The sequence below is a fragment of the Propithecus coquereli genome, unplaced genomic scaffold, assembly GCF_000956105.1.
Source record: "Propithecus coquereli isolate 6110/MARCELLA unplaced genomic scaffold, Pcoq_1.0 Scaffold480, whole genome shotgun sequence".
Classification (NCBI taxonomy): Eukaryota; Metazoa; Chordata; class Mammalia; order Primates; family Indriidae; genus Propithecus; species Propithecus coquereli.
Window position 1 is genome coordinate 1,720,216 of NW_012150619.1, and position 22,611 is coordinate 1,742,826.

At 59.5% G+C, this 22,611-nt stretch overlaps 1 protein-coding gene across 1 annotated transcript in view; it reads left to right on the top strand.

Annotated features, from left to right (window-relative positions):
* The window catches only part of CELSR1 (cadherin, EGF LAG seven-pass G-type receptor 1), a gene marked incomplete at its 5' end in the record, with an annotated part of 157,796 nt that overhangs the window by 79,472 nt on the left and 55,713 nt on the right, over positions 1 to 22,611 (top strand). The window contains 3 exons of the mRNA XM_012655575.1: positions 10,275 to 10,497; positions 16,015 to 16,130; positions 17,270 to 17,358. Coding sequence (XP_012511029.1) covers positions 10,275 to 10,497; positions 16,015 to 16,130; positions 17,270 to 17,358 — 428 coding nt within the window. The remainder of the gene's footprint in view (positions 1 to 10,274; positions 10,498 to 16,014; positions 16,131 to 17,269; positions 17,359 to 22,611) is intronic.

The window sequence follows — 22,611 nt, forward strand, 5'->3', positions numbered from 1 at the left end:
TCCCTCCGTCCCTCCCTCCCTCCCTCTCTCCGTCTCTCCCTCCCCGTGGCGTGGCCAAGTCAGCTCTCCCCACCAGCTCCTGCCCACTGCCCACCAGCAGGAGCCAAGTGCTCGGCAGGGGCCAGGCCCCGTGGCACCCTCCCCCCGCAGGTCAGGTCCAGGCCCACTCCCACCTACACGTCCCCACACAACCCCACCCTGTAGGGTGAGACTGTTTCTGTTTCCTCCCCCCATGATCCCTGGTAAAAGTCGGCTGCAGAGGCCCAGTGGGCACAAGGGGAGCCCTGCGCCACCCCACCGTCGGGACTTTGGCATCTCTGCGTGGATCCATGCCCCAGGGCAGCGTGAAGGCTGTGCCCACCACGATGTACCAGTAGGCTGTGCCCACTAGTGTCCTTCTGAAGAGGAGCCACGTCCCTGGCCCGAGGGACGTCCCTTGTTTTTGTTTGGCAGGGGGGCTGGAAGTGCCTCGCTGGGGGAGCCAAGGTGGGGTTCTGTGCCTCAGTATGATGGTGGGGGCCGTGGGGGCGCCTACGGCCTGGTAGTCAGCTGGGTTGACCTCCCCAGGCAGCCCGGGTGCTGGGTGCAGTGGTGTCCCAGGCCTTCTGCTTGCCCACCTCACGAGTCTTGGCAGCCAAGACATCTGAAGCCCACCTGCACCCAGGGATGTGTTCATTTAGCACCCCTGGGTCCTCACGCCACTGCCCCTGGGTCCTCACACCACTGCCACAAAAGCCTGGGGAACGAGAAGGTGTTTCATATTCCTGGTGCCAGTCCGTTGAAACTCAGGGAGATGCTGAGAGGCTTACAGCCTGCTGCTTTCTCTGGGGACTGTCCCCGGAATAGAATTCCTGCTGAATCCAGCTGGTTACCCCACTGTGTTCAGGGTCTGTGTAGGTTTCCTGTGACTGCTGTAATACGTGACCACAAACTGGGTCACTTAACATCACAGAAAGACATTCTCTCACAGTGCTAGAGCCAGAGGTCTGAAGTCAGCTGTCGGCAGGTGTCGGAGGGATCCAGAGGCCCCGGGAAGGATGCTTCCTGGTCTCTCGCAGCTTCTGGGGGCCGCCTTGGCTGGTGCCGTGTCCCTGCAGGCTCTGCCCCTTTTACGAGAACACACGTGACTGCGGTGGGCCCACCCGGACAGTAAGCGCCGTCTCACTCAGGACCCTTAATTTAATCACATTTTGTCATACGAGGTGACGTTCACTCTTTTGCCATATAAGGGCACATCCCGGGTTTCAGGAATTACACGCAGGCATATTCTTTTGGGAGTCACCTTGTAACCCACTGCAGGGTGGGTTATTTTCTGGTCTCCCCACCTCACAAGGTGCCAAGGAGCGGGGGCTGGGGAGAGCACCCCTATTCCGAAAGGCTGTGTCCCGAGGGTGGCTCCAGGCTGGGACCTTGGGTCTGAGCTGCCGTAGCACCGGGAGAGTTTCAGACGCTCACGGCTCTTTCCGGTTCCGCGGGGTCTCCTGCCCCCAGCGTGTGTGTGACTCTCGTAGGAGAAGGCGAAGCGGTGGTTAAGTGGGAGTCATTTTCTTTGCGCTGGAATGCATTTTTTATTTATACTTTTTTTAATGGGTGTGTCTGGAGTTCTGGGAATTTGCTTCGAGTACAATAGCGGAGTCATCCCGGGAAGCCCAGCCCTGGACAAGCCACTCCCGCGGCGCTCTGGCCTCTGCGGCCTCCCGGCTCCCGGCACCCCCAGCTCGCGGGGCAGCCGTCAGGGCCTTCATCCGAGGCCTTTCCCGGTAGCCTTGCCAGGTGGGGAGGGGCTGGGCCGCCTTGGGTGTGACTCGGGGAGGGGACTGCAGGTGCAGAGCGTGTCACCGGGAGGTGGGAAAGTCAAACACAGAGAGAAAAGGGGCGCGGGCGTGTGGGGGGGGGCGGAGAGGAGAGGGCTGGAGGGGCAGGGGGTGGGCAGATGAGGTAGGCCCAGGAAGGCGGTGAGGAAACGGCGTGGGAATGACAATGACAGTGCCCATGTGCTTGTGCAGAGCTCATCGCAGAGCTTTGCCAGATGGGCCCATCCCACCGGATACCTCCCAGTGCTAGGATAGCTCCGGCGAGAGAGACAGAAATCCCTGCCTTCGGGGCTGGATTTACAGCCCGGGAAGCCCAGGCACTCACTGGTCAGGGGCTTGCTCGGAAAACCCTTGTCCTGGCAGTGGTGCTGCGGGTGTTGGGTGGAGGGGGTGCTGAGGCGCTATGACCCTGCCCCTGGGTCGCCATCCTGCAGTGACACTTTGGAGGGGACACCGATCCTGGGAAGGTGACAAAGTCGAGTCCCTCTCTGGACCCATGCCTGCAAGCTCTGTGTGGACACTAAGGATGTGGGTTTAAGGCGAGCCTCAGCCCTGCAGCTGTGTGGCCTAGCAGAGGTTATTACCCTCTCTGAGCCTTTGTGGACCCCTCCGTACAAGCAGGTATGGAGACCTGCCTCGTAGGGAGCGTCATCTGATTGCCTGGCCGAGCCTCTCTAGACAAGGGTGCTGCTGGAACGGTCCTCCTCATTTCTTCGGCCCCCAAATGCGGACCTGGGGATAGCCAGGGTCAGGGGCATCAGTCTGAGCTGCTCAGGCTCCAGCATGGCCGTGTGGCCCCGCCCTTTCTGTCTGTCCACCTGTCTCTAGGTCAGCCTGGCTTGCAGGGCTGGGCTGGCAGCACGTCCTTCTTTGCAGCTCTGTTGCTGGACAAAGGGCCCCACAGCTGAGGCCTCTGGAGGTCGTGCTTCTGTGCCGGGCTGCGTGCCATGGGGATGCCGAACTGCCCCGGGAGAGGCAGGGTCCTCACCCGCAGTGGACTCCTGTCCGTGACCCTCCCCCAGGCTGCAGCCACCGGGGGCCTTTCTGTGCAGCCCTGTGCACTGCAGGGCCTTGCTGGTGTGGGGCTGTCGTACGGCGGGACAGGAGAGGTCTGGGGCTTTGCCTCTGCCGCTCGGCGGTGGGAACCGTTGCCTGTGTGTGTGCACATGCCTCAACACCGACACCCCTTCAAAGCTTCCCTTCCACGTTTCCCAACTGCTCTGAGACTCTTAGCACGTAATTTCAGTTTTCCCAAACATCTGACGTTTTTAACCTAGATGGAAACTCCACGAGGGATTAGTTTTGTTCATACTTGTGCCTAAAAATGGCCCCACATCAGGCAGTTTATTAGATGGATGGTCGGGTGGTGGGTGGATGGATGGATGGATGAGTGGGTGGGTGGGTAGATGGGTGGATGGTGGATGGATGGAAAGACGGATGGCTTGCTGAGTAAACGGAAGGATGGATGGATGGGTAGTTGGGTGGGTAGATGGATGCATGGTGGATGGATGGGTGGATGAGTAAATGGAAGGATAAATGGATAGGTAGGTGGATGGGTGGATGGAAGAATGAATGAATGGATGAGTAGATGCGTGGGTGGATGGTTGGGTGGTTGGGGGACGGATGGATGAGTGGGTGGGTGAGTGGGTGGATGGGTGGTTGGGGACGGACGGATGAGTGGGTGGGTGCATGAATGAATGAGTGAATGGGTGGGTGTGTGTCAGCATGGATGGCTGAGGAGTGGAAGGATGGGCAGGCGAATTCGTGCAGTGTTTAATCATTGCTGGTGTACCCTTCCCTTGTCAGGAACCCTGTAATGTTCCCTCTTCCTTGTCTCCCATCTTGTGCCTTCTCTGGTAGCGAAGCTTCTGACAGGTGCCGCCTGGTCATGGCTCACGTCAGGTGCTTCACTTCAGGTCGTGACACTGGTGTTTCAGCACCTCGTCCCGTGTCCTGACCTCCAGTGTCAGGACCGATGGGCTTCGGATGGTCTTCAGATTTTGTGCGTCTGTGTGTCCTGACCTGACTTTGTGGTGTGTTCTGTGTCCCTGTCCCCTGGGCCCTTCCCCTCGCTCCGCACTCTCTGTTCTCAGCTTCCTTACTGGTCTTCAGTTCTGCCTAAACCTCAGGCTTCAAAGTGCCGAGTGTTACCCTCGCTACCTTTGGAAATTCTAGTTTTTCTAGTTCAAAGCCCTTAGCTATTTCTTAGGACCAGAAGGGAATTGTCTTTTTATTTGTCTAATAACTTAAGTCGTCAAACCTTTACACGCCCTTCCCTTTCTGGGCCTGTCCCCAGCCCTTCGGGGCTCGGCACCTGGCTGGGCCCCCTCCTGGCTGGGCCGGGGCGCTCTGCATCTCTGCTCCCAGCTCCTGGAGCAGCCAGTTGGGGGCAGGTTCTGAAGCTGCCTTGGCAGGCTCTCGAGCCAGGGGTTCACGTCAGATATGCCTGGTTTGGCATCTCCTCGTCCAGACCTGACGTGGCCATGCCCCTCCCCCGCCCTCTGCCTTCCCTGGCCCGCCAGAGCCTCCACGTGGCGGGCGGTGGCCCTCCCCTGCTGTTTGCTTAAGCCCTGGGGAGCTGGGCCTTCTCCAGGGGACTCCTCTGGCTGAGGGTGGGTGGCTCTGGCACTGGGGTCTTCTGGACAGGCAGGGCGGTTTCCCCTCACTCTCAGCCCCAAGCCTGGTGTGGGGCAGGTGCCCGGTGGTGGGCGTGTCTGAGGCCAGGAGGGCTGGAGGGGCCTTGGCTCTTGGAAGTTTTATTTGCAGTTAAGAACGTTCTTTCCAGCGTCCTGTCGGAAGTTGCTGTCTGGGGCTTTGCGTTTGTAGCCGTAACAGGACAGGGAGCACGCGGGGCTGCAGAGTCGGGGGCGGATTCCCCCTGGGTCTACGGTGACCCAGAGCAAGCGTTTGACTCCAAGCAGGATTCTAGGATGTAAGGGAAAGGCCAGATTTATCTTGAATGAGAATTCCTAGAAAAAGAAACATAAAGTTAAATCTTGCTAGTGAGCACACCTGAGAACGTGTATTTCATTAAAATAGTGTTTCTTATAAAAGCTGTGTTAGAAAATCAAAGATAGCGGGCTCACTAAGTTTGATCCAAACGCTTTGCCTTAAGTAAGATGATTTTAAGAATTAAAAACTATTACGCCACATCTCTTCTCAGATTCGCGTGCAGCCGTGTGGGGTTGGCAGCGTGAAGCTGGCCTGGCGGGGGCATCTGCAGATGGTGCGAGGCAGCGATTCCCCCCAAGGGCGTCTGCCGCTGCTGCACAGGAAATAGATTCAAAGAGAGCATTAGTGGTTTCCCAGATCGGCTGGAGGGGCCGCTCCAGGAAGCGTCCTCACGCGTGGACTTAGTAGCCCCTGCTGAGGAGTCCACGGGGACCGGAGACGGGGGCCTTCCTAGGCTGGTCCCCTGCACGGGAAACCGGAATGCTCACGATTCTCATTGCCTTTTATAAAAAAGGCGTGTCTCATTGTAGAATTAACTCCTCACTACATCAACATCTTTCCCGCACCGTTGGAATCAAATGCATGAGTTACACAGGTTTCGTAACTTCGTGGATTAAGTACCTGCGTTAATCATTGGCTTGGAACTGGGGAAAGTCCTGGCATTCCATGACTTCATCCCGCAAGCATCCGTCAATACCTTCTGTGTGCCGGGCACCCCTCCCTGCCGGGGGCTTGTGTGCTCTGCATGCCTGAGGCATTCACTGGGCGCCCACTGTGTGCCCGACATTCTCAGCCTTGGCCCCCAAACAGACCCTACTGCTGCCCTCACAGGGCCGGGGGAGAAACACGCTGAGAAACAGTCACTCAAGTGGGGTGATCGTGCAGCTGGGTGGGCGCTCTCCAGACAGGAGGGATTTGGGGTCTGTGGGAGTCTGGCCGGCGCCTGCTCAGGCCATGGGCCGAGCTTCCAGAGCGAGTGCCTGAGAGGGAGGACGGGCACAGTGAGGGACGTGGGGCAGCCTCCAGGCACCAGGAAGCCACATGCAGACCCAGGAGAGAGGACGCTGGGCCCGGAGGATGGGCACTGTTGGTCACCGTTATTGACAATAGTGTGGTCTTTATGGGATTCTAGCCGGTGAGACTGACGCGTGGCAAAAGCCCCATCTGTCTCCATGTGCAGAACAAGCTGATCTGCGGGGCGGTGGGGAGGTGGGGTGTGCAGGGGCCTTGACGAGGCCTGTGGTTATGCAGGTGGCGGCTGGATCTGGGGCAGAGATGAGGGGCCCAGGACTCTGGGAGACCACAGGGGCAGGGTTAAGGGGGAACGAGGCGGGAGGGGATGGCTCCAGGGCTGAGACCCTGCCCCAGACGGGGGCCCAGAGAGAAGCGTGGAGAGGGGAAGGTCGGGGGTGGGAAGCGGCATGGAGAGAACAGGGGACATCCTGGAGAGGTGGGCGGGGGCTGGCCAGGTGGGGAAGGAGCCAGCAGAGGCCAAGGCTGGGACAGTCTCCTGAGGGCGGAGAAACTGGAGTCTGGAGAGTCACGGTGGTGAAGGGGCCCAGCAGTGGCCACAGGGCCTTGTTTGCAGAGGCCAAAATGTACCACGATTGTACTTCTAGGACAGACACAGAGGGCCAAGTAGTGGCCCCCAAAGTTCCTGTCTACGCAGAACCTCAGAACATGACCTCATTTGGAAATGGAGTCCTTCCAGATGTAATTAGCTCAGTCGCTCTAGACGAAATCATCCTCGGTTTAGGGTGCGCCCGAAAGCCAATGACTAGCGTCCTCACAAGAGAAAGGAGAGGGAGGTTTGACGCACTGCGGGAAGGCGGCCACAAGCGCAGGAACTCGGGGAGCCCCCAGGAGCTGGAGGGCAGGAAGGACCCTCCCCTGGAGCGTCTGGCAGGGGTGGATCCCTGCCCACACCGGGGTTTCAGACTTCTGGCCTCTAGACTGCGAGAGGACAGACTCTGCTGTTTTAAGTCACCAGTTTGTGGCCGTCGGTCACGGCAGCCCTAGGAAGCTGATACAGCTGCCTCCTGGAAATGAAAATAAGCAAAAACCAGAGCAAATACAACTTCATCCTCAGAAAACCAAACCAACTTCACGGAGGTTTAGCTTTATTTGCAAATTATTCACACCAGCAAGGCCTTTTAAGTAGAGGGGCAGAGATACCTGTGTGTGTGTTCCTCCGGCCCTCCTGGGGGACACCAGGGCTTCAAAGGCTGTCTGTCCATCCACAGAATCCCTCGCACGTGACCCCTGCGTGAGAAGGACAAGTCCTCCCTTAAACGGGGCAAGCCCAGGTGCTGTGGGGCTGTAGCCTCTGATAACCGAACTCAGAGGCGAGAATGCTGGGCCACAAATTCAAATTCAGACCGTCCAGATGCGGACAAAGAGCCTTCCTCCCTGGGCCTTGTAGAGGAAATCCCAGGCCTGGGTGGGAAGGAACCTTCTAGCACTCAGATGAGGGCAGTGTGAGCTCCAGCTGTCCAGTCGGAGGCGACGGTGGGGCTGGGCCGTGGCATGGCTGGCGGGCGAGGCTGGGCCCACGTTCCTGGGGGAGTCGGAGCACCGACGTGGTTCTGGAACAGGCAGAGGAGGCCCCTTTATTTGCCGGGGCGGCTTGGTGAGCACGCCCCGCCTCTCTCGCGGCTGTTGTTTCAGAGCGCGCCACTGGAACTCAGAAGGCAAACACTCCCAAACGTCACGTATTTCTAAAGTAGAAAGAGAATTTGAAGTGTCTGAAGGAGGAGAAACACGCCACCTGAGGTCAAGCATGTTGTATTAACGCACAGAATACAGAATTTAGGGGCTTCAGGCCGCCTGCCCCGGGGGAGCCCAGGAGCCCTGACTCCCAGGTGTGAGTGTGTGACTAAGCATGTGAGGATGTGTGTGAGGGGTGTCCACGTATGTGTGTGTGTGAGCAGGTGTGGTGTATGTGGACGTGTGTGCATGTGTGTGAGTTTATTAATGAGTGTGCGCGCGTGTGGGAGGTTGTGAGTGTGAGTGTGGGGAGAGGTTACGAGCATCGTGCAAGCATGTGTGCGAGCCCGTGTGTGCGAGCCCGTGTGTGCACACAGCCCGCCCGCAGGGTCGGGGAGGTCAGGCAGCTTCCCTGGGTGGCTGGAGCTGAGATGAGGGTGGGGGCTCCCTGGGGGCTGCTTCCTTTCGTCTTAACTCTGAGCAGGGTGGGAAACGTCTACGCAGGGGTGGGGGGCTGTCCCGTCTGTGACCTGACCAAGGGGTTAGCTCTCAGAGCCCACTGCCCTCGGGTCAGTGTCGGGATGGCCCTGGCATGCTCGTGAAGTCCAGCAAAAGCCAGTGATGCCAGCCCTGCTCAGACTGTGGTGCGTCCCCCGTGGGGGTGCAGCCCGGCAGTGCAGATGGGAGGCACCTGGGGAAACTGGGCTTTCTCGGGGCGCCTTTGTCCTGATGGCTATGCTAATTTCAAATCAGTTTCATCTGTTTCCTAAAACGCGCTTGCTCCTGTGAAGCATCCTCTTGGATGATGGAAAGGATGTCCTTAAACTAATTGGCTATTGAGTCACTGAAGTCAGCGTCCGTCTGCGGTTGGCCCCGTGAGAGTCAGACTCGGAGGCCCTGGCTTTGGGTGCGGAACCTTCTCGGGGGCTGCACCTGGGGGCAGTGAGGGACCTGGCGTGGGCAGAGGGGTTCGGGCCGCTGTGCATTGTGACAAGCCCTCAGCCTGCCCCGGTGGCCTGCGTCTCCACACTGACCTGTCGCTGGCTGGGAGTGGGCAGCTTCCTGGGCTGCGGGATTTTGCGGGGAGGAGGATGTCAGAGTGCAGGGTCTCAGCTGTGAACCAGCGGTAACCCACACCCTAGAGCCTCAGTCCTGGGGACTTTGGGGTACACCCGAGCACACACCCTCAACAGCATCTGATTCTTTCTTTTTTATTTTTAAAAACTGATAATAAAGTTTAATATTCACTATCCAGTCTTTTCACATTCCCGGTTGTCTCGTACACGCTGCTATAGACTGAATTGTGACTGTGCTTGGAGATGGCAGGGCACGAGGGGGCCCCCGTGAGGGGACGAGAGTCCTTGAGAGGAGTGGACAGTGGCCAGAGCCCCGCCCTGCGCGTGAGGACACTGCCAGGCAGAGAGCCCGCACGTGAAACTAAGCCCGCTGGAACCTGGATCTGGACTTCCAGCCTCCAGAACTGGGAGAAATAAGCGTCTGTCGTATGAGCCACGGGTCTGTGGTGCTTTGTCACGGCAGCCGGAGCAGACAGAGACGTCACGCAGACGTGTTTCATTCTGTCTGTCTGTCTGAGTTGGTATCCAAACAGGGCCGCGCCGTGCGTGGCCGTGGCTGTCTGAACACTCTCGCCGCCTGAGACGTGGCCTTGCGGACGTGCTCAGAGGCCTCTCACGAGACGCCTGTAGGCGCCTGTCATGAAGACGCGTCACACAGTGACCCCACGCTGGGGACCCCAGTGAGTTCTGGGCTCAAGAAGGATGCTGCTGTTTGAAGGGCAAACTCTGTCTTGCACTGAGCGTCCTCACATTGGAGTTTCGAGTTTCATTTCTTTGTACCGGTGGGTTCTTTTCCTTTTTTAGGGGGCAGGGTCTCGCTCTGTGCCCAGGCTGGAGGGCAGGGCCTGGCTGTAGCTCACTGCAGCCAGACCCTGCCGGCTAAGGCAGCGGCCGGTCCACAGGCAGCTGGTGCTGAGTGAGGCCTTCCTGTTGGGGAGCACTGGGGCCCTGGGGGGAGGCCGTCAGCCGGTCAGCTCTCCGGAACCTTCCTGTCCCAGGAGGGCTTGGCCTGGGGAGGACATCAGAGCACGGCGGTGCTCCCTCAGGAGCTCACAGGCCGGTGGGGAGACAGGCAAGGTTAAAACCGAGTTGGAATCCGGTGTTGGGACGGCGAGGGGGCCTGTGTGAGGGTTGGGGGGAGGTGGACAGGGCAGGAAGTCCCCTGGGCAGGCGCCCCCCAGCCCGGTGAGCGTGGCGTGCTCCTGGGTCTCGGACGAGGCCCCGATGTGTTCAGCAATCGTGGCAGACACGGGTGTGGGGGCGTGAGGCCCCCTTCCTCTTTCCTGGGGTCTCCTTGGAAGAGAGTCTGGCTCGGAACAGGGAATGGGATTGGATGCTGAGAAGGGCTCTTTGCTACGGTTTCTTTGCCCCCTGGGTTATGGGAACCCAGCAGGCTCAGCCACCTGACACCTTCCCTGGAGGAGCCCTTCGAGGGAGGGCTTTGGAGGCCGCGTGAGCCCCCCCCATCTTTAGTGCACCCCCAGGAGCTGGGTGTCCCAGCAAGGAAACCAACACACGTAGAACTGCAGCCCGGCTCTGGCCCGGTTCTGGGAAGGGCCGCGAGAGCTGGAGAGTTCACGTTCGCATCAGGGACCTCTGGCCCCAGCGTGTTTTCTCTCGGCAGCTGCTTCTGCAAGGCGTATGTGTCCAGGTCCTCGCGGGGCCGGTTCCATCGTCCTCGGCCGCCCCGTGACCTCCCCCCTTGCCTGTCCCTCCCGCCCTCCAGGAGAGCACTGCGAGGTGAACGCCCGCTCCGGCCGCTGTGCCAACGGGGTGTGCAAGAACGGCGGCACCTGCGTGAACCTGCTCATCGGCGGCTTCCACTGCGTGTGCCCTCCCGGCGAGTACGAGCGGCCCTACTGCGAGGTCACCACCAGGAGCTTCCCGCCGCAGTCCTTCGTCACCTTCCGAGGCCTGAGGCAGCGCTTCCACTTCACCGTCTCCCTCACGTAAGTGTGCGTCTGGCCGTGTCCTGCGTCTCGTCCTCTGGATAGCGACATAGGTGTCGTCTGCTGTGGCCTTGGACACTCGAGTGGCTCTGGTCAGTGCTGGCCGTGGGACTGGCTCCCAGGAGTTGTTAGGCACCATGCAAACTGGAAAGGTTGCCTCTTGTGCCAAAATGATTAAGAACCTCAAGACGGTGGTCGCAGAGCACTCGAGCGAGCGCGGGCCCTTCTGAGCACCGGCCTGGGGGCTGCGGGGGCCACACGCCCAGGAAGCTGGCCTGGCTTTTCTCGTCCTGCCCACTTGCCAGCATGTGGGCACCTCGGGCGTCCAGGTGGCCAGAGGTGGAGGAAAATCCACCGGCGGCTCAGGAATAGGGCCTTCTCGGTGGAACCGAGGGCCGCCCGACCCCTTCCAGGCCTGGTCCCTTCACCTGACTCGAGGACGCAGGCTTGCGGTGCGCAGTGCCTGTTGTTTTATTTTTGTACCTTTTTTCCCAGGAGAATTTAGATTTAATTAAATGCTTTGGTTGTGACCCAGAAAACCACAGAAGCTCGTTCCACAGGGATGTTTAAGCTCCAGGACATTCACGTCGATGTCCCCATATGCTCGGCAGATCCAAGAGGGACCCGGTTCTGCAGAGCTGTCTCCACCATTCAGTCCCTCTCTGGGGAGGGTTCCGAGGCAGCAGGGTGTCCCCAGCCTCTCCCTCGTCCTGCCACCGTTGTCCAGCCCAGCTCCTACCACCTGGCCCTGGCCACCAATGTCTCTCACCTGCATGACACCTGGGTGACTGCGCCAGTCTCGTCTTCCCTCAGCCTGAGTCTGGTCAATCCCTGTTGACCGTCCTGCCGGGGCTGCCCGCTGGGGGAGGGAGACGCAGCTTCTCAGCAGGCCCTTGGGCCTGACCCCTGCTGACCCCTCCCACTCGCTGTTCTCAGACCCTGTGATGTGGCCGCGTTGACCCCCTGCCGTTCTCTGCCCTGGACCAGCCTTCGGGCTCATGACGGGTGTTTCTTCCACCTGGAATGTTCTCTCCCAGCCTCCCACTGCCTGGCCACCCGACCCCACCTACTTCCTGCAGGAAGCCTTCCTGACCCCGGCCAGGGATGCTGCACTCCAGAGCCAGCTGGATGGCCCGGTCACTTACCACTTGTCTGCTGCCTTCTAGGCCCAGCTGTCCCTGGCTACAGGCTCCAGTCTCGTGTGCCCCGACTGCCCCGCCTGCCCCGCAAAGGCTCAGACGTGGGAACAGGGTGGAACTGTGTGGTTTGAGTCGTCAGTGGGTTTTCCACGTCACGGCTCTCGTCTGCCTCTAAACTGGTCCCGAAGCAGGCTCATCACCTGGCGGATGGACTCACGCCAGACTTCCCGATCCTGCTTTTGTTCCTGCTTGTCAAATGCTTTGTGCCAAAGTCTCCAAAGCAGATGCATTTTTGAAACCTTTAAATAGTCACCTGCAATCCCCACCTCCTGTTTTCTGGCTTCAAACTCGTGGACTGCCGTGCCTGTTGTCACCGTGTTGAGGTCTGGGTCTCCACTCCATTGGTGCTCCTTCCTCCCGCTGGCCTGAGACTCCTTGGGGGCTTCTCATCCTCCAGGCGCAGAGGGTGGCAGGTGCCGGCTACCAGTTCTGTGCCTACGAGGCGCCAGTGCCCGCTGCCCTGAGATAAGGCTGTGGCCCTGGGATGTCAGCGGGGCTCCAGCTGTCCCAGGGGAGAGGCTCTGTGGTTCGGTGGGGGATAGAGGAGTTGACAGAAGGCAAATAGTCCGGGCATTCTGAGTGGCCCGGAGCATCTGCTGGGGGCTCTACAGAGCCAGGCAGACCCTGCCCCTCGGAAGCACCCGGATCTGCTCCCTCCAGCCCCTCGGTGAGTTCTGTGTTGGGCGCCAGCATTGGGCACCAGAGGCCTCCTCTGAGGAGCACGTTCTGTTTGGAGACTGGTCCCAGGTGAACACTCTGGGCCGCCCCGTTCCCCACAGCGGGCAGTGTAGACAGCCGTGGCGATGAGCAGGTTTCTGTGCCAGGCACTTGCTGGCAGCTCACGTGACCCCGTGAGCTGGGTGCTACTCTTGTCCCCACCTTACAGGCAGGGAAACTGAGGCACAGAAAGGTGGCGGAACTTGCCCAATGACAAGGCTAGTGGGTGCCCCACCAGGCCATTTGCCCGGAGTCCATGCCCTCGTGCCCCGTCATGGAAGCCCACCCGCCGGTGGCTTGCTCTCCCAGTGCGCAGGTGTTTCCCAGGGTCTGTCCGTCTTCCGGGTTTTGCATCTGAGACTGATTTTAATTAAATCCAGAGCAGCTCCCACAAGCCAGGCTCAGGCGTGTGCCAGGTCTGGTGTTCGTTGCTTTGCTTCTAACCTTTAGGATAGGGCCCCTCGCTGGGCACCTAGGAGGCAGGGCAAGTGGGAGGTGCTGGCCTGGCCCGGTTCTGTGGGCCCTCCTGTCTGTCGTTTGATTCTAAAAGCAGTTTTGGGGTTCGAACAATTTGGATGCCTGCTGTGTTGGGGGTTTGCCCGTTTTGTTTTGGGCCACTTCTGACACCCTGACTGTGGGCAAGTGACTTCCCCTCTCTGTGCCCCGTGTCCTGTAAACGGGCTAACGAGGGTCCCTCCCCCAGGGGCTTCCTGTGAGGGCTCTCAGAGCGCAGCGGCAGTGCCTGGCAGCTGGCGGTTGCTGTCCCGCCCCCAATTCCTCTTGTAAAAGGATCAGTGTCACCTTGGAGCACAGTCGAGCGCTGGCCCTACGCAGCCAGACCTCGGGTCCTTGCTCTGCACAGGGCTCCCAAACGAGGGCTCTGCCGCGGGGTCCCCCAGCAACTGTGTCCCATGTGGCTTGGTGTTTGCAACAGGGGCTTCTGTGGGTGTCTGGCCCCCAAGCCAAAAGGAGTCCTGTGTCTTCTGGCAAACACATTGTGGCATGTGACAGGCGTGAGTCTGGCACGCGACTCAGGCATGTATGTAGGCATGGCCACCGGACACCTGGGTGTGGCCGGCAGCTCTCAGTCACGTGTGCTGCCGTGGCCTTTGGCGGTTTAGTGAACTGCGGGAGGGTGACCTCTGGAGGCCGACCTCACAGGTGGCCAAAAGTCCTGGTGCCAGAGGCGTGGACGTGGGGCTGGCGAATGTGCCGGAAGCCAACAAGGGAAGTGTGTTGGCTCCAGACAGAGAAAGTGAAAAATAATAATGTTTTCTTAAACTTATTTTTATTGATCTATAGTAGTTGTACATATTTTAGGGGTACATGTGGTGTTTTGATAGTTGCATACAATGTGTGATGATCAAGTTAGGCTTAGTGGGATATCTGTCACAGCACATGTTTATTGTTTCTTTGTGCTGGGAACGTTACAATTCTTTTCTTCTCGTTTTTTCCAGATGTACAATAAATTAGCATTAACTACATTTTCCTTCCTGTTGAATACAGAACTTGCCCCTCTGCCCAGCTGTCTGTCTGTACCCCTTAACCAACATCTCTGCACCCCCTTCCTCCCTTCCCAGCCTCAGCAGCCACCGTTCTGTCCTCTGCCTCCGGTCACAGTGACCCGTGTGCGCAGAATAGTGCCATGCCCACTTGCTGTCGGGTTAGTGTCCGTGAGATCGTTGCACTGAGCAGCGATTTATGAGCAATTTCCCTTTTGCATGGTGGTGGCTGGAAAATCAAGGGGGACGCTAAATCCGTGAGTGTTTTGTAGGGAGTGGCTTTGAAAGCAAAAGCATAAAGGGGCCTCCCAGATCTCATAGAACACTGACACCTCAGGGGCTGCAGTGGCCTCCCCCACACCTGCCAGGGTAGCGCTTTGAGCGCGGGCGGGGCGCGAGCTGCCTTTGCGTCAGGTGGTTCTTTCGGGCCTTCTCCGCTTTCTGGTTGCTGTTTGCCAAGTGCCTGAGCTCCCAAGTGGGCTCCGGGCTGCGTTCCCAGCCGCCTCTTGTGTCCCCACCGCTCTTTGTTCTCCGTGCCCTGCCCCCAGCCTCGGTTTCTGCGTCTGCCCTCCCTCCTCTTGCTGCCTGTTCCGACCCCGCCCTCAGCCTTGGGCCTTCTCTGCCTCTGCGTCCCTGGCAGTGACGGTGCTTGCTAGGGTCAGCAGCAGGAGCGTTTCACGCCGGCACCACGTCCCAGCTCCTGCTTGGGCCAGAGAGAAATGTACAAAGTGCAACCTAACAAAGAACTAGGCGCAGCCCACCCGGCGGCGTCTCGGGAAGCAAGCTGGTGTCAAGCTGGTCCTCACGCTAATTAAGGTCCCTTCTGCCCCCTGCATTCCACACCTAAAGCGTCCGGTTTGCGTGCAGGTGTTTTTCTTTAGGATTTGTCGTCAGTTCTCAGAGCCACTCTACGGAGAAGGGGTTCGGGTCCAGATGGGAGCTGTCGATTTTACATCAACTCAGTGGAAAGGCCGAGGTCAGGGGCTTGCGGCTGTTTCAGACTCTTGCTGCGTGAAAACAGAGACACCAACCTTGGGTCAAAGGAAGGAATTTCTGCCACTTCCTCTCTGACGGGAAACATCCAGCTCACTCAGGAGCTGGTCCCAAGTTCCTTTGGGGGGTTTGCTGAGTTCTCTGTCACTGAGGGTGTTGGGGTCCTGAAGACGCCCTGAGGACCCTAGGTCTGATGGAGCCAGCATCCTGGGACCATGGGAGAAGAAGGATTTCTGAGAATGCTGATCTCTTGGTGTAAGTGGTTTTTTACTCTTCGAACGCGTAAAGTTCTGACAGGTCCGTTCATTGTCACACACCCATTCGTTCTGGGTGCCCTGGTCCATGCGTTTATTCAACGCGTCGTCATCGCGCACTGATGCGGACCAGGCTGTCCGGGCTGTGGGATGCAGCAGTGAATCAGAGCCCCACCCCTGAAGGATTGTACGTTCTTATAATCGAGTAAATAAACAGGATGATTTCAGACGTAAACGCAGTGCTGTGATACATGGATGGGGGCAGCATAGATACAATGAGTCAGAGAAAACAGCTAGAGTGATCCCCGGAGATCGGCAGAGCTGGGGAAGGCTGTTCCCGGCAGAAGGGGCAGCGGGTGCCGAGGGCCTGGGGACAGACAGATGCACATGGGACTGGAGCATGGTGGGGCCGGGGCAGGCCCTGGGGTCCTTCCTCAGCAGCATCCCCGTGCGGGAAGGTGCCACGTCCCTGTGCCCCGGCGCACGTACTCGGGAATCTATTTCCGGCAACAAAAGGTGTGCCACGTGCGTTTTCTGTCCAAAAACATCTGTAAATGGTATATTGGCTGGGTGTCATATTTCTAGAACATTGCGCAAACATAATCTCCCATTCTCCAGCCCGTGGTGACCAAATTTCCCTGTGGATTCCGGTTACTGACTTCCAGAAAAGAACGTTGCTAACCAGGTCCGATGGGCTGTCGGCTGCTGACGTGCAGGTTGAGTGCCAAGACCACGGCCTGTCCTGAGCCGTGGCCCGTGTGCTTGTCCTCCTCTGGCTGGGCTTGTCACTGCCGGGCAGCCTTTGGCCCTGGGGTCTTCGCCACGTGACATAGCTTCTGCTTGGTGCCGCAGGTTTGCCACCCAAGAAAGGAACGCCCTGCTGCTCTACAATGGCCGCTTCAACGAGAAGCACGACTTCATCGCCCTGGAGATCGTGGAGGAGCAGCTGCAGCTCACCTTCTCTGCAGGTAGGGCCTCCTCCCGGGGAAGGGCAGGGCTTGGAGCGCTTCTCCGGTGCTTTGTCAGTTAAGACCACCCTAATCCTGCTCAGTGCCTCCAAGCCGCAGACCCTTTGATCCCCTAATTCTACGTCTGGGAATCGGTCCCTTGGAAGAAACCCAGAGCGCACAAGATGTTCATTACGGTGTTACTTACAGTGCTGAAGGTGTGGAAGATACAGCTTAGATTTTAAAAAATTGAGGCATCATTAAGTAAAGTGTGGTACATCTCTAGATTAAAAATATCCAAAAAGCCGTTGAACACGTCCCGGTTGTTGGAAAAGACCATCCAGACTGCCGACGGCAATATCTGTGTTTCTCTGGCACAAATGATTTTTAGCGGGGAATTCCGCCCGCTTCTCCTTCACCTGGAAGTTCACCAGGTTGGCTCAGAGGGGCTTCTGGCCACCGAGCCATGGCCCTGTCTGTTTACACGTGCATGATAGAGGCTGGGGCTTTGCTTTTTGTACGGAATAAATGGGGCACCCGCTGGCTCCCCGGGGTGGCACTCCCTGCCTGGGACACTCTTTGCACGCGAAGCTACTTTCTCCTGTCTTGCGAGCTGCTGCGTGACCAGGACCGTTTCAGCCAGAATCCCCGAGGGATCGAACAGCCAGGCTTGCCCAGCCCCACAGAAGAGCTCTGTGGGTGGACGTGACACAGGCGCCCCAAGACAGAGACGTCCAAGGGGAGTGTTCTGTGACCTCACGAAAGGATATGTTACGTGGTTAAAAAGTTCTTAAAAACGTGGGATGGCACCTACAGCATGTTATTCAGTGACCAACAGGGTAAACGGAGCTCTGCGTCGGTTCCGATGACTGTGTTGGCGCAGCACGTAGGGAAGAAGCAAAGCCCCTGCTACGGCGTGAGCACGACCGTGCGGCGCTAACGGACGCGTTCACCTTCTTTATGCTTTTTAATGTTTTTTTCTTATTAAAATAAGAGGAACAAGAATTACTTTTGTAACAAGAAAGGAAAAAACAAGGGAGTAGTGGGGCCCCCAGTGAGAGCCGTGGGGAGGGCAGGGAGGACGCAGCCTTGGAGCCCAAGCCGGGGTCCCTGGCCCCTCAACCCCCACTCTCTCTCTGGGTCTCCCTCCCGCCATGCAGGTGAGACCACGACGACCGTGGCGCCGCAGGTCCCCGGGGGCGTGAGTGACGGGCGGTGGCACTCGGTTCGGGTGCAGTACTACAACAAGGTAGGCCGGCTCCAGGGTGGCCCCTCTGGTGCCCCGGAAGCAGCTTTTCTGTGCTAAGACGTTTATATTCTGAAATTTGAAAAAATATGCTCTTGGGGAGTCATTTGGGAGCCCAGCGTTTGTGGCGGGTCCGAGCGAGCACACCGAGCCCGCGCGGCAGATATTCCCACGGGGAGCGCCGGGAGCGGGCAGGACGCAGAAAGGGCTCATTCATCGGCAGCGGCCTTGGCGGGGTCATTACTGGCGGCTGAAATTCCAGGCCATTCAGACACAGCTTCAGAGCCAAAATTGTCCGGTCTACCTGGATGTAACCCGAGAGTCGGAATGTTCTCCAAAGAAAGGCTGGGAAAGCGTGGGCGTTTCTGGTTTTGCTTTATTTTGCTGTTTTTGGCACATAAGGAAACACGTCGTTGGATTTTGCATCGCGATGCTGCGCTACCGTGGCTGTGATTTCGCAAACCACTGTTCTCCTTCCTGGGAGCTTTAGGGTCCCCACCCCGTCCTGGGTCTGGGTTGGCCTTGTCCCCACCTTGTCCCCACCACAGCCCTCTAGTTCCAGGAGCCCTGGCCCTGAGCTTGACGGGCAGATGGGGTCCCGTCCTCTTGAGAGTCACACCAGCCTCTCCTGGAGGGAGCGTCTCCCACCTTTCTGCCTCTCACCCCTACCCTGTCTCTGGCTTTGACACTCGGGCAGTTGGGGTCCACCCCCTGCCGCCGGGCCTGCCCCTCACGCCTGCCCTGCACGTCCCGCTGTCTCCAGTCACCCCACGCAGAGTGGTCGCCTGCACAGTGACCACGATTTTCATCCTGTGTCCCGTCGGTGCCAGCCCGGAGCAGGTGGAGCTCGAGCCTCCTTTGGGGCGAGGCGGGAGAGGAGCTGGCGGGGGCCGGGGGCTGAGCGCTTGCTGGGGATTTGCGGAACAAGGAGGTGCCTGGGGCGGGCGCTGGGCTGCCCACGAGGGATGTCACCCTGGTGGCCGTGGCCCGATGGAGGACAGAGCGCAGGGTGGAGGGGAGGGGGCTCGAGGGCTGGGCTGGAGGAAGAGAGAGGGCGGTGAACGCAGATCTGCTGCCCCGTCAGCCCATCCCGAGGACTGGAGTCTTTCCGTGATGTGGTGCGGTGACATCACTGCGTGGCTGTTTGCGCAGTGACTGTCCCATGCGAGGTCTGCGTGCCCCTCCACTGGGCATACGCCTCGGTGGCCCCCGTGAGAAGCAGTGGGGGGGGGCGGCCTCCCGAGAGCCCCCTCCTGCCTGTCCCCTTGGGGGCTCGAGGTTGGATCATGGTTTGGATTTTTCTTCCCACGTCATTGTAATCTGTGTGACACATCTTCCCCATCTGCCACCCCGTGTCCCCTCAGTCCCGGTTTGGCTGCTCTGGAGAACGGCTTCCTCTCCCTTTTGGCCCTGCAGGCCCCGCGCGAATTTTTCTGCCCCCATAACCCGCACTTCAGTGGCGTCCTTCCTGCCCCTTCCTGGTGCGCAGGTGACCAGCCGGGAACTGGAAGTCCCCAGAGGACAGGGCTGGTCCCACGCACCTGTCACTGCAGTGAGGGGCACAGGCCGCCGAGCTTGGCTGATCCGCCCGGCGTCAGGCCTGGCTCTGCCCGGCGGGCGGCAGACAGGCTGAATCCGACTGCTCTGTGCACAGCATCGGGCCACTCTCCCGTGTCCGCAGGGCTGGCGAGGGCACCTGTAGGCAGCAGAGCTCCCAAGAGGCCGAGCTCTCCTGGCCCAAGGACGAGGGGTCCGTGGTTTTCTGCCCAGGCATGTTGATGCTGCTGTTCTGACGTTGCACGTGCCCTGAAGGGGCGAGAAGGAAAATAATCCCCAAAGGGCAGGCGGTTGCCGCATTTCAGGAACATTCTGCCCTGCCATCTGGCTCTGCCCACCTGACCCCCACGCCCCTCCGGTGGTGCCCTTCCAGCCAGCAGGGGCTGGACAACAGAGCATGGCACTCCCCAGTGTGTGCTGCACAGGAGCCCTGGGGACCGCGTCCCCTTGTCAAGGAAGCAGAGACCATCGTGTGGTGCATTTTCCTTCCTGCTTGTATCTGGAACCCAAATCCAGGGCCAAGAGCTTTTTGCTGGGGGTGGCGGTGGGATGGGGCGAGATCGAGTCAGCCTTGGTCTCCCATCAGGGCACTCACGTGCTCCAGAGTCACCTGCCGATGGCAGCAGCAACCTCGCGTCCACAGCTGAGGAACGTGCAGCCAGGACGCCGGTGTGGCCACCTCTGCCCGGTCGTTTCTACGCACCTGGCCCTGGCTCTGCCGCAGGGGCCTGCCTGCCACTGCGACCTTCCAGGTAGCTCACAGAGCGAAGTCCCCATTGCAGGACACCACCTGGGACGTTCCAGAGGAAAGAGGGGCCTAGTGTATTATAAAAAGACCACCAGGGGAAGACTGGATTACTGCAATCCCCCGCTTCCGACTCCGGGCGGTCCTTTCAGCAGCCCCCGAGCTAACCCCTCCGGGTGGGATTAGGCCTTTCCCGGAGCTCTCAGGCTCTCGATGCTGCTCTCTCTTGCCTGGGGTTACAGCGTCTGTTCCGAGGTTTAACTCACACAATAGGGAAATGTTAGCAGAGATTATGCACATCTGTCTGTGGGAGGGACGGGTGTTGTTCTACGTGACTTTTGTCCTGGAGCTGGCGGCTCTTATAAATCCAGGTGCAGAGATGTCCCAGGGAGCCCGCCCAGGGCTGGGGAGGACGCCTCAGGCTGTGGAGTTTGGAGGGTGGGAGGTGGCTGGCTGGGTACGGTAAGGAGCGGAGGCCGCTCTGAAAAGGATCTGCAAGGAAAAGGATCTGCAAGGGGCACGTTGCTCTCTCCGGACACCGCTCGGTCACCCCGCCATCCCTGGCCCTGTCCTCTGGCAGCCAAAGGAGGTGACCTCAGGCCACCAGGGAAGGTTTTGGGGAAGAGGACAGGCTTGGGCTGGGAGGAGGCTCCCGAAGAGGAGGCACTGGGGCCAGACAGTGCATGGCGTCCAGGCCGTGGCCAATTGAGGGGGGCTCAAGGATGGGGCCCGGGCGGCGTGGGCAGTGGGTGACGCAGCCCAGGGGAAGCCCCTCTGTACCTACCCCAGGGCCATGTCTCTCCCTGAGCATGCTCTGCCCGCTGTGCCCACCCCTCTTGTTTTGGGGTTTTGTGGGATTTTTTCTAATTACTAAGAAAACATTTGAAAAATTCAGCATATCACAGTCCAGTGAGGGTACAGTGTTGGCACTGAGAGGGCCGCGCACCATTGCTCTGTCCCCCACCCCGTCCTTGGTCTCGTGGTGTGGCGCGTTCCTGCGGCACGCCGTGCCCCTGCGCGGTGGTCTGCCTGCGTCTCAGCACTTCTTGGCACCCCACGCCTGGCAGAGCGGCCTCTTGCAGCGAGTCCACATGCGTCCTATGGGGAACCTTTGGGGACCCTCCCTGAGTGGCTTATCAGTTGGGGTCGCCACAGGAAGCAGATGGAGCCTGCAACAGGATGAGCCTGGGGGCTGTTTACAGAGGGCCGGGTGGGTATCTGAGAGGACAGGGCTGGACCCGGAGCCCACGGCTATGCCAGTGGAGCCATGGCGGCCTGGCGGCCTGGAAGAACAAGGACAAAGGGCGGCACGGTGCCCAGGGAGGACAGGTCACCGCCAGAAGCCACTTGAGAGAGCAGTGACTGTCGGTGAGCCACGCAGCCAGCCTGGGGCCCCTGATGGCTCTCACTTCCCTCCCTCTGACCTCCCGTGGGCCCCGTGTTGGCCGAAGCCGGACAGAGCGCAGTGGGCAGCGAACTCCCCCGAGCCAGGGAGCGGGCAGAGCCAGTTTATTACTTTTGCGTGATGATATTTTAGATGAGAGCTATTGGTCTAATTTGTCTTCAGCACAGCCCAAGAGCCCCTTGGAGTTGGACGTTTCTCCAGGAAGGTGTTTTCAAGGCAGGCGTTGGCACATACCTGTCCAGCTCCGCCAAGCACAGAGGAGACCCCAGAGCCCCTCCTCCCACAGCGACCCGGAGGCGGGGCTGCGGCGAGCCCTGGCCCTCGTCGCTTCGTCAAGGTCGTGCGCTGTTCGGGCCGCCGTGAGAGATGGTTAAACGTTTCCACCACCAGCTCAGCTTGCGGATGGGGGACCGTGCCTGGCGACAGACATTTGGCGCAAAACATTTTGAAATTATCCTCCACACTGGAGACTCGGGACTCGCCGTAGTTGGGTTTCTTTCAGCTGTTTACTGCTCCCCGTGGCCCTCGGCGTCCTTGGGCGTTCATGGGTTTGGGGAGAAGCATGTTCCCTACAGAGGCAGCTCTGACGGATGTCGCTTTGCTCTTTCTGGAGAGGATGTCGTTTGGGAGGACAGGACTCTGAGTGGCCTCCCTGAGCAGTCACCCCCTTACTGAGCTCTTCCCACGGTGCCCACTTTCCGGAGGGGTCACATCTAGACCCCTTGCCTTGCTTAGGGAGCTCCCCGTGGGTTGTGGGCACAGACATGTCAGCAAGGAGATATCCAAGAGGATCCCAGGGAAGCAAGGGTGGCTGTGCCCACCTTGGCCAGGGCATCAGGGAGCATCTTCCGGAGCCAGCTGTGCTGCCCAGAGTCCACAGGACGGCCCCCGCCAGCTGGGCCAATGTGGGCGTGGGGGGAGGGGTGTGTACCTGCCTCGGACAGGTCGGGCACTGTGGCCCGTTGGGGGCTGGAGGCAAGCTCAGAGTGAGTGCGGGCTGGGAGGTGGGTGCTGGGCAGGGCCAGGTGAGATTCTGCCTGAAGAAGGGACTGAGGCGGCGGCGGGGTGGGTCAGGAGGGCTTCTCCAGCCCCGCTCTGTTGCCACTGGGGATGGGGGGGTGGTTCTTTGTCGTGAGGCCTGTTCCGGGCAGCATCCCTGGCCTCTGCCCACTAGACGGCAGCCGTGCCGCCAACCCCGTTGTGACAACCAGAAGGTCCACGATCATTGCCAGATGTTCCAGGGAGGGGGTGTGCCCTGGGGAGAAGCGCTGGGTTGGCGAGATGGGAGCTCAGCTGAGAAATCTCGGTGGCTTAAGGGAGAAGCGCAAAGCCCGAGCCAGGGCTTAGGGCGGCAGGGCCCGCATGGCAGGCAAGGTGTCTTCAAGGGTGCGTTGTGTCTAGAGACACCCAGCCCGGACGTGTTGTCACTGGATGGGATTTCCACTCAGTCCACATGGTGAAGCCCCCAGGGCTGAGCTGGCCACTCGGGGGTCCCCGCCTGGTCGGGCCTGGCCTCTTCCGGTTCAGGTGTTCTGAGATGGCACAGTGC